The sequence below is a fragment of the Nothobranchius furzeri genome, chromosome 1, assembly GCF_043380555.1.
Source record: "Nothobranchius furzeri strain GRZ-AD chromosome 1, NfurGRZ-RIMD1, whole genome shotgun sequence".
Classification (NCBI taxonomy): domain Eukaryota; kingdom Metazoa; phylum Chordata; class Actinopteri; order Cyprinodontiformes; family Nothobranchiidae; genus Nothobranchius; species Nothobranchius furzeri.
Window position 1 is genome coordinate 98,396,376 of NC_091741.1, and position 13,161 is coordinate 98,409,536.

General features: G+C 40.5%; 1 protein-coding gene across 1 annotated transcript; it reads left to right on the forward strand.

Moving 5' to 3' along the window:
• The first annotated feature begins 1,350 nt into the window (after positions 1 to 1,350).
• On the forward strand, positions 1,351 to 8,787 carry rlim (ring finger protein, LIM domain interacting). The gene is made up of 4 exons (XM_015943211.3): positions 1,351 to 1,482; positions 3,230 to 3,457; positions 6,422 to 6,526; positions 6,616 to 8,787. Exons 2-4 carry the CDS (start codon positions 3,289 to 3,291, stop codon positions 8,283 to 8,285), a joined length of 1,944 nt encoding a protein of 647 aa, XP_015798697.3. The 5' UTR covers positions 1,351 to 1,482; positions 3,230 to 3,288; the 3' UTR covers positions 8,286 to 8,787.
• Positions 8,788 to 13,161: the final 4,374 nt, after the last annotated feature.

Below are 13,161 nucleotides of genomic sequence, written 5' to 3' on the forward strand. Positions count from 1 at the left end.
TTATAAGATGTTTTTCTTTATTCTGCTCCTTTTCGTTCAAATTTGATTTTTTGTTATGTATTTCTTATTGTTTATATGTTTTATTTGTTTTTATTTTGAATTAAATAAACGAAGAAAAAAAAGTGGGCTCGACTCCGTCCATCTTTGCGACCCCTTGCACGGATGGATAATGGCATTGCATGTCGCCACACCGACGCAGAAGCATAAACTAGGCTTTAGGATTCTACAACCCCCCCAAGGTGCTTCACAAAACAATCAGTCATTCACCCTTTCACTCACACACGCTGTTGGGGATGAACTACAATGTAGCCACAGCTGCCCTGGGGTGCACTGACAGAGGCAAACCCTGCTGAACACTGGTGCCACTGGTACTTCCAATCACCACCAGCAGGCAAGGTAGTCAGAGCCAGGATCTAACCTGCAGTCTTCCAATCACTGGACATCCCTCTCTACTTCCATGCTCACATATACAGTATTCCTCTTGCATCAAATCCATTACCCCAAAAACTAAAACATGTCAAGAAATGTATATATATATATATATATATATATATATATATATATATATATATATATATATATATATATATACACACACATACATACAAGATTATTATGTAAGCCCATTCCCACCATGCAACAATCATTATTACAATTACTTTATATCAAAGTGGCGGGAATGGGCTTCCATAATAATAGCATTGCTCTAAAAATACCAATGTTTCAATTTATATAACAAAGGACTTCACAGTCACCATGCACGAATATGACACTTGGGTAAAGTCTTCATAGATTTAGAACCACATTGTGTCATAAGCTGTCAAAAAACAAGTTGTTCTTTTTTAGATTTCTCTATCATCTCTAGAGAAAGCAACACGATTAACCCTAGGCTAGACAAGATGACATAATAATATTTTATACAGACAGCAAAAAAGTCGCTTCATTAATCTGGGTAAGTCTAAAAAGCTAAATCAGACAAATATCAATCGGTTCCTCTGCATATTCCTGCATACAGTATATGTTCTGGCCACACTGTGACGCTACAACTGAAAGCAGCACCCATCTTCGAAACTAACGTCCGTCGCTCTTGCTTTCCTATGTTGATTCAAATATCAATGTGCCCTGTGTTTCGTCTTTAAGGCAACAGGTTTTGAGCCATTACATACAATTTTAGATTTTATATAAGTGGAAACGTTTTAATAAATGCAATAATACTCTAATTAATTAATTAACCATCGCATTTGTCTTTATTGTGGTAGCAGAGCTAGACGTACATTTGAAATGTCTGCTAGTGAGTGGTCTGCGTGAGCCTAGAAGACTAAGCTGAGGGTAAAATCGTCTCAAAGCTCTAGTTCCGGAAGATCATAACAGCTCTCACAAGAAAGAAAATGGAATCCTGAGGTAGCAGTTAGTTAATTCGATCCTTGTTGCTGAGAATTAAAAAAAAACTGTTTCACCCCGGCATATTACGTCGCCGAGCAGGTAAAGTATAAGTGGTTTGGTTACAGTAAACATATGTTGTCGTTAACTTTACTTTCTTACATAGTACATTTGATGTTCACTCTGTTTAGATGCGAACGCTGAACGTCACTGGTTGACGTCGAATGCTAAGTTAGCTTGCGGTTATGCTAATATTAGCTTAATGGATGTTCGGCAGCACCATTTAACAACAGACTAAAAAGTATACTTCTGATATAGACAATCAAATATATTTACAAAAGAAGTAAAACGGCCACTAAGGTATTTATTTGTTTACTGGCCGTTAACAGTAGAGACCATTGCTAACTACTCGGCTATTTTGGGGTATGTTAAATAGCATTTATTAGCCATTAGCTTTCAGCAAAAAATCCAGATAATCAGATTCAATCACTTCTTGTTAGCTCTTCTTGACATTTACACACATTCGATCATCTTTTACGTAACCGAGGTTGCGGCATTATTGTCCTCATTCAGGACAAATCAGGAATGTAAACGAAAAAAAAAACGACCGCTAGAAGACGTAAGCTAAACCGTACGATGCCATTTTGTTTTTAACTCGACTTTGACCAACATATTGATTCGCGACAAGACTTTTTATCCAACACATCCTCAAATGATAGTTTTTATTAACAGATGCTGATACGTGTTTATTGTACCTAGATGTCAGTTTGCGGTCAGAGATCAGGTGACTCAGCTTGTTTTTCAGTTTTTGTTGTAAGGCCACCTGAGCATGTCAGTGTTCTTGTAACCGTGAGCTGTGCTAACATTATCTTCATGTTCTGCACCGGTGCTGAGTGCTGTATGGTACGGCATGACGTTGTGACATACAGTCAAATAATGAACTCATAAATTTACTGTTTTATATATAAACTATAAAACTCTTCCTAGTCAAATTTAAAGATTTGTAAGACAAGACTTTAAAACCATAGTTCAGGATAAAGTGGGAAAAACATAAGAGCATTCCTTAATACTTAATAAATGTTTAGTTTAACAATCATTGGCTCATCTTGACATGCATGGCAGATATTTAGATTTCAAATGGTCTGAACCATGATTTTTACATAACCAGGAGTGATTTCTGCTCTGAAGATAGTTTAATACAATACTACATTACCATAGTTTCTCACACTTTGCTTAACTTTTCATTAATAATTATGTTGTATACATATTCTATAGATGCATAAAGATGCTATAGAAAACATTTTCATGTGCTTTTGCTTGAATTTTTTTCATATATAATCCAGAGCTGGTCGATTACTTTCTGGGTTTTCAAGGATCGTTAAAACAAAATGAGCCGATTATTTGCTCCTCCTTAATGGTTTACTCTAACATTGCTCAGTGTTGCAAATCAAGCGCACCTCCCACTACAGTGTTGCCAACTTTGCAGTATTGTCGCCATTTCTAACAACTTTCCAGACCACCTTAATGACTGTTTTTTTTCTTAAAAGTGCCTAGCAAAACCAAGCAACATTTCTGATAAATAACAGTTCATCTATATGACTTACAAGTTTCATTACACTACTGTACACACTACCCTGCAACACCACTTCGACTCCCAACTGGAGAAATTTGTCTCAAAACAAAAGTCCTGAAAACAACAATGTTTAAAAGCCGCAAGTAATGTTCAATAAATTTGTGATCTCAACGCTAATTGAAGATTGTTAAATAATCAAGACCTCAGTTTTAATTTCATCATGATAATAATTTTTGCCATAAGTGATCAGCCCTAATATCCTGTAATTTGTTGTAGCATCTGGATCTATCTGAACTTCTGAGAACGCCCTGTAGACCACCCTCCCTTCAAAATCAATGGAAGGGTCTGACAATGCTGAGCGAGGCGGCAGTGACCAGCCAGAGTCACAACGCAGGAGGCAGCTGGACCGCCTGGATAGAGAGGAAGCTTTCTACCAGTTTGTCAACAATCTCAGTGATGAGGACTATCGTCTTATGAGAGATAACAACCTTTTAGGCAATCCAGGTGAGAAACTGTTTAAATTAGAAACACACGTCGTGGACTTGTGGAATAATGTGTTTTATTTTTTTGCTTTCTTATTCCACACTTTTCTAAATTAATTGTCCCTCCAAATCTGCCATAAAAAATTAATTTGTTTTGTTTCTGAAGGCTACTTCTTTGCTCCATTCTATATGTAAATTAGGGATGCAACTGAATTTCGGCCACCAAAATTTTTGGCCCAAAAATGACCCTAAAGTGCATTTTTGGTTATCGAACGAAAGAAAAACAATCACCATAATTGGCCATCAGTTTTAAAGTCATCTTTCTCCACCCTCATGTGGCTATTTGTTCTTTTCTTCTTAAAAATAGTACATTCTGATTTCAACAGTAAAGTTTTCCCCTTTTAGTAATGCTGTTTTATTCCGATCGCTGTTCATATCAACCATGACGCACGTTTTCTTTTGGTTTCACATTTAGCGCATCTACCTGCTACATCAGTCAGTGTTAGCAGTGATTTTAGCATCCTTTCTACACCCACCATGAGCTGAACATGGTGAAATGAGCTTGGGATTGTGTGTGTGATGCATGTTTATACTCATGAAGCACACAGACGCTTGTTGCTGCGAGCAGCAGCAACGTCACTTACTTCCTCACTGAACGAGTGATAATCTGCATCAGAGGGTGAATATTACTCTTCAGAATCAGTCAGACATTAACAGACAAAGAGCTTTGTCAACAATGAACAGACCTGTCTGTATTGTAAATTTCTTTAATATATTATAATATTCACCCTCTGTGCGCTCTGCTCGTCTCCTCCCTTCTCAGTCAGGAGCCTCCTGATGGGGGCATTTTTAAACTCTATAAAATCTAGAAATTTCAATACAAACACCCAAACGTGTTGCTCAGACTGAAGTCACAAATCTCTATCTTCTGGTGTAAAGTAATAACTTCATGATGGATTAAATTTGCTGCTGTGGCTCGTTAAATGCAAAATTGTGACTTTGGTGCCTAAAGGGTTAATTTTACAGTCCTCAGCGGATATTTTAGTTACAAGCCTGTGCATTTATAATGCATTTACAAGTTTTTATTATTTAATGTACACAATTGGGTTCAAGTGAAACATTTACCTATGAGTTACAATTTATATTGTGTATTGGTGTTATGTCAGTGCTACATGAAAATATATTGCAGTGCCTTGATTTTATTGAAGTTAGTTCACATCATAGCCAAAAATATGGTTCTAATTATTGACATAATCATTTATTTCGGTGTTTCAGTTTTCGGCCTTGGTTTCTCATTTTCAGTTTTCAATTTCTGTGCATCCCTAATATAAATGTTAGCTCCTTGGAAAGTTTTGTAAAGTTGTCACCTTGTTTCGTATCGACAGTTTCAGGGTATCCGCGGGTCCTTAAAAAGTCTTAAATTTGCTTTTCCAAATTTAAGGCCTTAAAAATCCTTAAAAATGACAAATAATCCTTAAATACAGTTTCCAAAGGTCTTAAATGTCCAAAGACCCAATAAACAAGATTCTTTTATTTCTATAAAATTTTCATAAATTTCTAGTTAGTGTTCAGCATTTTTTGTGTACGATGTTGGCGTAAGCGGAACCGTACACATTCAGTTGGTTGTGAAAGGGGGCCATTTTTAGATGAGCACATTAGCTGGTTAAGCTAGTGGGAGCTTGCACCATGGGGAAGTGCAAGTTTAATGGCAACTGGATGGCTAATCCCACGTTCGCGACGTTCCAGGCAATAGCTGGAAATTATAGCTTAAATTTAATTTAAAAAAAATTGCTTAAATTTGGTCAAAATGGCCTTAAAAAGGTCTTAAAAAGTTTTAAATTGGGCTCCTTTAAACCTGCAGATACCCTGAGTTTTGGGTGAAGACATTTGTTAAACATTTAGAAGATCGTAGTTTGCGGCTGCAACAAACCGTTAGATGACGAATGGAGCACCCCTGTAGTTAGGGTTGGGCATCGAGCCTCGAGTCCTAATCTATTTGGCTTCTCCTATGTGTGTTTTATTGGATAGTTTGCATGGGATTTCGTATATGACTCAACATAATAATAGCAACAATGTAATAATACAAAAAAAAACATGCCAACAAAACCACACACAACAGTTAGAAAAAGACTATTAGCGTTTCCCTTACACAGGTTGAGGCGTGGTGCTGCGCCACAGCTGAAGTTCCAGCGCCATACCTACGAGATCCCCCCCCCGCCACACACACACACACACAGATGCACGTAAGGGATGTGCTCCACGCGCAACACACAGAAGCGAGGAATCTGAATCATTAACATAATTAAAGCATTATTATACTGAAACACCACTGACATTTGATGTCTTTGGACTAGAAATGGATGTTCTCAGGATTTAGTTGTACAAACATGCTCTCCAAAACAAAACATTGCTAATACCTCATTTTATAAGTACAAATGGTAGATTTGTTTTTATCAGCACAGACCTTTGTCTGATGTTTATTAAAACAGGCTACGTTGGGTTGTTGCTTTTATTTTGTTTGCATTCCTGAGTATGCTAAAATGCAACTGCCTGTGGACTATCAAAAGACACTCAATCTGTTTCTGTCCCTGGAGAGTAGCAGGAGGAATGTAACTTTGGCGTGTCCACTTAGTGGAATCACCAAGGAGAGGGCATTGAATGGACAGTGTCGTGTCCTGGTAAGTGAGGTTTTTAGTGTTGTCTTTTAGGTGTGTTCATAGAAACGTTTAAAATTTAACGGCAGGTGTTTTATCCATTTCTCATCAATGTACTTGTAAATAGGGGGTCTCCCAGCCAGCTTTTTTTCTGAGCTAAATAAGCCTATTTATTTTGACCATAGGAAGCAAAGTCATAATTTCTCTTTGTCCTGCACTTTTTCAGATGGTTCCTTGAGAAGAGGGTGAATTATTGTACTAAATACAAGTCAGAGGATTGCTAAGACATTTGTTTCTTGTCTAATAAAGTGTTTTGTAATCCTCTCTTCCAGGAGAGGTGACAGAAGATGAGCTATTTAGTAGACTTCAACAAATCAAAAATGGTCCAGAGCAGCAGAATAACACCACAAGCACCGAAACTTCTGAAGAACCAGTTGGTAAGTCTATCATGAACGTTTTTAATGTTCTTTATGTGATTTGTTGTCATTTTAAATGTGAGTTGTTCACATTTATATTGTATTTTCAGAACAACCAGAATCCTCTGAAGATGCTCCTGGGGGGGATAGCCTCCTGGACTGGCTTAACACAGTGCGTCGCACAGGCAATACGACCAGGACTGGTCATCGTGGAAACCAGTCGTGGCGTGCCGTAAGCCAGACTAACCCTAATAGTGGTGATTTTCGCTTCAGCTTGGAGATTAGTGTGAATCGAAATCTGGCTGAACAGCAAGCAGCTGCTGAAGGAGAACAGGAGCCCCCACCGCAAGCTCCTGAAGTTCCAGAAATGGTTGCAAATCCTGAACCACAAACCCCCATGGAGACGGAGGTAGTGGAAGAACCAGTTGTAGAAGAACTGGCTGTCAGTGTAGAGCCAGAACCTGAACTAGAAGAAGCTGTTCCACAAGAAGTTGTTGGGGAGTCTCCCAGCCCACCTGCAGCCCCACCAGAACAAGCACCACCTTGTTCTTCTCCTCGTAGAGGACAAAGAAGAGCCCGCAGCCGTAGTCCAGAACCTCGCAGGACTAGGGCCCGTTTAGCCAGAAGCCGCTCCCCTTTCAATCTGGATCAACTTGATGGTCTACCTAATCCACGACATCCTTACATCTCTCAAAGCCCAAGTTCTTCCTCAAACACCCCCCCTGCACCTCAAGTGGAGGGCAGTTCTCGGACTCGACAGCACATCCTTACAAGGCAAAGCCCAGCTGATGCAGATGCTCAGCCACCTAGAGCCGATCCAGAAGCAATACCAGAGATCCAACAAGTTGGATCGCAGGAAGGAGAGTCTCCTGGGACTGAAGGAGGTGCACCAGGGCGTCGTCCCCCAACTATAATGCTCGATCTCCAGGTGCGCCGTGTGCGTCCAGGTGAATATCGGCAAAGGGACAGCATCGCCAACCGTACCCGTTCCCGCTCCCAGAATTCAAACAACACATATCTTTTTGAGAGTGAACGCGGTGGTTTTCGTAGGACCTTCTCACGCTCTGAGCGTGCTGGTGTAAGGACCTACGTCAGCACAATTCGAATCCCTATTCGAAGAATCTCAGATGCCGGTTTGGGAGAAGCAACCTCAATGGCTCTTCAGTCTATGATCAGGCAAATCATGACAGGCTTTGGTGAGCTAGGCTACCTTATGGATTCAGACTCGGATTCTTCCGATTCAAACCGCGGAACTGGCACACCCGCAGACTTGGAAACCCTCAACAATACAGAAGCAAACAACTTAGACACTTCTGGTTCTGCTGATGTTGAAGAACATCAACAACAACCACCGGTGGCACCTGGGGTTAGAGGACGGACAGTGGAGGCAGATGTGGATGAGGGCCTTGCCACCGGGCCACAGGGTTCAGGTAACAGGGCTCGACCTAGACCACCCATTAGCCTAGAGGAGCCCAGCTCGCTGCCCTTCCTTCGACTTGCTCATTTCTTCCTCCTAAATGATGATGATGATGACCAACCTCAGGGGCTGACTAAAGAACAGATTGACAACCTCTCCATGCGTAACTTTGGTGAGAGTGACGCCCTGAAGACCTGTAGTGTCTGTATAACAGAGTATTCCGAAGGGAACAAACTACGTAAGCTCCCTTGCTCTCACGAGTACCACGTCCACTGCATAGACCGCTGGCTTTCTGAAAACTCCACATGCCCCATCTGCCGCCGGGCTGTTCTGGTATCAGCCAACCGAGAGAGTGTGATATAACTCTAAAGAAATGGCAAGTTTTTTGTTCTAAGTCATATACTTTGAACGTGTCTCCATTCAAATTAATTTCCATCTTACCATTGATGAGTTTGATCATGTTTTAGTTTGGGGTCCTCCACTTTTCGACATCGAGAGATCTGTCTCCAATTAAGACATCGACTGTTGGTGTCAAGGACTGGTACAAAGCAACGCATGCTGTTGATCAAAGTGTAGCGACCACGCAGTGTTGCATCACGTCAATCAGACCTAAACCCTTTGATTGTAAATGCTGCACACTTCCAAGCAGTCTTGATATTTAATTTTGTTTTTTTCTTCCCTAAATAGCACCTGATGTACCTTAAGTTGGATATAGACACATTTTTCAGTGACACCAGTTCAAAACATTAGCTGTAAATAAGCTTGTACAAATAATTTTGATTCATACTTTGTATCAGTGCATTGGTTTTGGATTGTAAGTTATCTCACATGAAGATCTTGGTCATTTTTGCTGCATTGACTTAAAGCAGATAGAAAAGTTGTGTAGAGATTGTGATGTTCAAAGGATGTTGCACATTATTTTGCAATTTGGTGTGTAATCAGAGCGTTTCTATTTTTCCTAAACTCACCTGACTGAACTGTCCCACTTATAAAAGTGCCACGTACCGTTCAATTTCAGCTGTGCGCCAAATTCTTGTGAGAAAAACAAAAGTGTTGTACTGGCATACGCTAAACAAATTTGCATCCTGTAGTCGTTATTTTAAACACCAGTGATGCAAAAAGAACATGTGAGTGTAAATATTGGTTATAAATGTTGGGTTGCTATAAGGTTTTGGTTGTTCTAACCTAAAGCTATTATTTTATTAGGAAGTTAGAACTTGAAATAAAGTTGATTTTCCATCTAATCACATTTTCTCTGATGTACAGTAATATCTCTGTCTTTTGTCTAATCTAACCAGCAATTTTCTAAGTAGTTGTTGGCCTGATTTGCAAAATAACAATTTGACTTAAAACACTTAATTCTAAATGTAAAATTGACAGATCCTTCTCCATTTTATTAATTCTTATTAATAAAGTAATTATTAATTTATCAATGCCTTATTCAGGCAGTAGTCAAGAGAACAATGACTTCATCCTGAAAACATCAGTAAAAAGTCAAAACATGAACTGAACTGCTTTATGAGCACAGACTGGTGTGCTGTGTGTGCAAAATGAAAACCATGATATAAATGTGTACCATTGTTTAAAATGTTTATGGTGAAAATCGTAAATGAAGACTTATTACCCTTTACAGTATGTCTTGGATTTTTTTTAAGGAGTTATGAAGGTTTTAGATGTTATTAAAGAACAGGAACACTGGCGGAAGGAGGAAAAGGGCATCCCGATTAATGCCATCCTGTCATTTTGTTTCACTGATTAATATGTCTTAGCCACAGTTACTTCCTCTTTGTAGGACATAAACATTTGAATGCAAGACGATGTTGAATTACCGTGAAACATGTAAATGAATTCTGTGTTTTCTCTGGGGTCGAGCTTTGCTCTGGCCTCGTTCTGTGATCCACCCAGTGCAGGATGTTAGCTGGGTGTTTAATGAAACTAACCGCTGAATTAAACAAGTTGTTATGCTATGAAGTAACGCATCACAGATATGATTTCTGCATACTACTTCTGATATTTTCTTTATGATGGTGCATGTGGATTCCTGCATAATGTCTCATCAATGCTATTTTTTTAACTGGAACATCTCTTAAAATTTTCAAGGTGTGGAAAAATGAGCTCCTGTCATGTTTCTATAATCAGCCTAAATGGTAATATAAAGAGCCTTCCAGTAGCCTCAAAGGCACCAAGGCCAAACTCGCCAAGTTAAAAGACTTCAATGAAGGCAAAAACATACTTCCTCAAGGACTGAACTCCCCTAAAGATGTAAAGTAGACATATTTGTAAAATTCTGAACTTAAGTGTCATTCTACATCAACAGCCTTTTGGGAGAGACAAAATTCCACCCTTGCACAAATGCAAGTATGGTCCCCAAAAAAATCCATCAGAGGGCTGCAAATGGCCCTTGGGCCACACTTTAGATATGCCATGCCTATTGAAAGGTTTTCATTTAATATCAGATGTTCCATTTTCCTATTTTATTTATAAAATAGTTCACACAAGTTTAATCCCCAGAGACCCACGGTTGTAATATTACAACATCCGATTTAAGTCTACAAAAATAAACCTTCCCCATTTTTTAAACCACATTTACATTGCTAATAGGTCCTATTGTTCAGTTCTGCAACACTATTGGCTGTTAAAATGTGTAAATAGGCCCGTTTATCTGGCCTCTTAGAACAACATGTGAAAGGTTAAAAAATATTTTGCAGTTGTTTTCTAAATTTGGGTTTCTAGGGGTTAATGGATGTCAGTAATGCAGATAATTTTTTATTTTTGGTTCATGTAAATTCAGATTGAGATCCATAAAAGTGTCAATTTAAAGGGAGACTAGGCAGTTTTGGCTTGCTTTTAGCACCCTCTAGTGTTCGTTTGGTTTTGGTTTCAGTTCTACAATCACAGCTGAGAGTTCATACCGACATTTATACTGGACAAATTATGTCTATTGGCATCGCCTCTGTCACTGCGCACCAGGGCAGCTGTGGCTACATCGTAGCTCATCACCATCTGTGTGAATGTGTGTGTGAATGGATGAATGATACACTGTAGTGTAAAGCGCTTTGGAGTCCTTACTCTGAGAGGCGCTATACAAGTGCGGGTCATTTATCATTTGAAATTTAAGTTTTTGATTTAAAATGGGAGGTTTCCCACCATCACAGGGCTGGGTGCAGCAGTAGAGCGAGTTGCCTCATGATCGGAGGGTCATAGGCTTGATTCCAGCTCCCGCCAGAGGTATTCTGCTGTTGTGTCCTTGGGCAAGACACTTCACCCAACTTGCTTGTGTTGGTGGTGGTCAGAGGGGCCGACGGCACCAAATGGCAGCCTCGCCTAACACCTGTTGAGAGAAGGAGAAGCTGAGCATGCCTCACTGGGCTTTCTCTGCAAGGATGATGCAGCAGATTTGCGGATCTCTGATCGCAGGACAGCCGCTGTTAAAGGGCACGTTACCGGAACTGCAAACCTTTCTGCAGCGGCAACTTCGCAAATCTTTAACCGCAGTGGACCGCTAAGCCTTAAGAGTTTCAGTAACCACTCAGTCAGCCAGCCCCACCATCACGTTACACTTCAACCCATCTTTAAGCACACAACTACAGTTCAGAGAGTGAAAATGGCCAAATATCTTTTAACGTGAGGCTGGGTCCTTTCCCCACCCCAAAGTTAGCTCCTATAGTGCTAGTGGCTCTGGGGTTCATTATTTTTCCAGAATTTTAAGCTTTTAATTCCACTAAAACAGAAGAGTTACAAAAAAAAAATTCACCCCGCTCAGAGAAGTCATGAATGTAAACTAGATCTATTAAACCTAAAATGTTTTTTTAACCTGGCTGTAAACATGTTTATTTCTGCTCTGAAATTGGCTTTTTAACATTGGTGTCGATGAGGATTTGATCACTTCTAGTGGCAGCCTCTAGCGCAGTGGGCCGCAAATGGTGGCCCCCAATCCCGCGCGCACCCCCCACCCCTGACGGCCGACTGGGTGGTTTAGGATAGAGCTGAGGAAAATAATCAATGCATGAGATGCGGGCATAAACGGTTTTGCATCATAGAAGAGTACCATAATCAATTAGTTGTGTTATTTTAACGGCAGCACCAGCGTAGCATCCAAATCTGTCAGAGCGGTGTTCTCCACATTTACCGGGTAGGAAACTTTGATTTGCCTTTATGTGGTACTGCAGGCCTGAGCACTGGAGTTAAAACCTGAGACCGAACCGAATCAGCCCGATCGGTTCTGTTGGATTTGGGCCGTAAATTATGTTAATTGAGCGGGTTGTTGCGAGGCACTCGCTCGATCAGCGACAGACAGAGAGAGGGGGAGATTGTCTGCTCACACAAGAGAGAGGATCGGAGGACGCTCCTCCAAACACGCATTATTATTTTCATAATTTCATTATTGTTTCTCCTGGAAGCACTCAGACCAAATGCTGTGATGTCGGGAGGTCCGGTCTTGGGGAGGGAGCGGTGTCAGTGACGGCGGCTGCAGCGTAACCTGTCTCTTATTTAGGGACACAGAGAAGTTAAAAGGAGAGCGAAATAGAAGATAGAAGTTCTTGTTCCACTTAATTATTTTCTTTCATGATGATAAACTGATGTTAAATTCAGCTTAAATAGATACTGGGAGGAATTAGCTGTGTTTCATTTTAAGTTACAGGACGTCTTGTTTCATATCTGCTCCTCCAGAGACAGCGCATGGACATGAGGGTTACATGGTGAGGGTCCCACAGGGCAGGTTAGTGCAGTCACACAGCCAAACTGGAGGGGGACCGGTGTTGTTCTGCTTTATATTGCAAGCTTGTGTGTTATGTGCATTACAGCCAGTGATCCAAACAGCAGCCCCCCAACCCCCCCCCCCCCCCCCCCCCCCTTGCTTCTGGGTCTTTTTGTGTGTGGCCCTCGGACCATTATAATTGAGGACCCCTGCCCTAGCGGATGAGGGGAACGGAAATGTTTGCCACTGCCGTGTTGGTTTAATACATTTCTCAGGATTGTGAGGGCCTGGTTAATGTCTCCTATGCTTCTGTCTACAGGAGTGCTTCATCACTAAATTAAACAAATCAGCAGTGTTCATGATGTAAAACATACAGGAAATGTGCTGGAGCCAGACTGCAGCGACTTTTTTCCCCAAGTCTAACTGGACGGCAACGGTGAAGCTTCAAATGGAATATTCTGGCCACAGGGGTCGATAGTGTCTGGGTGGCATAAGGGTCCTTTTAACACATGATCAAGAAATCAAGAAAAAATTAAATAT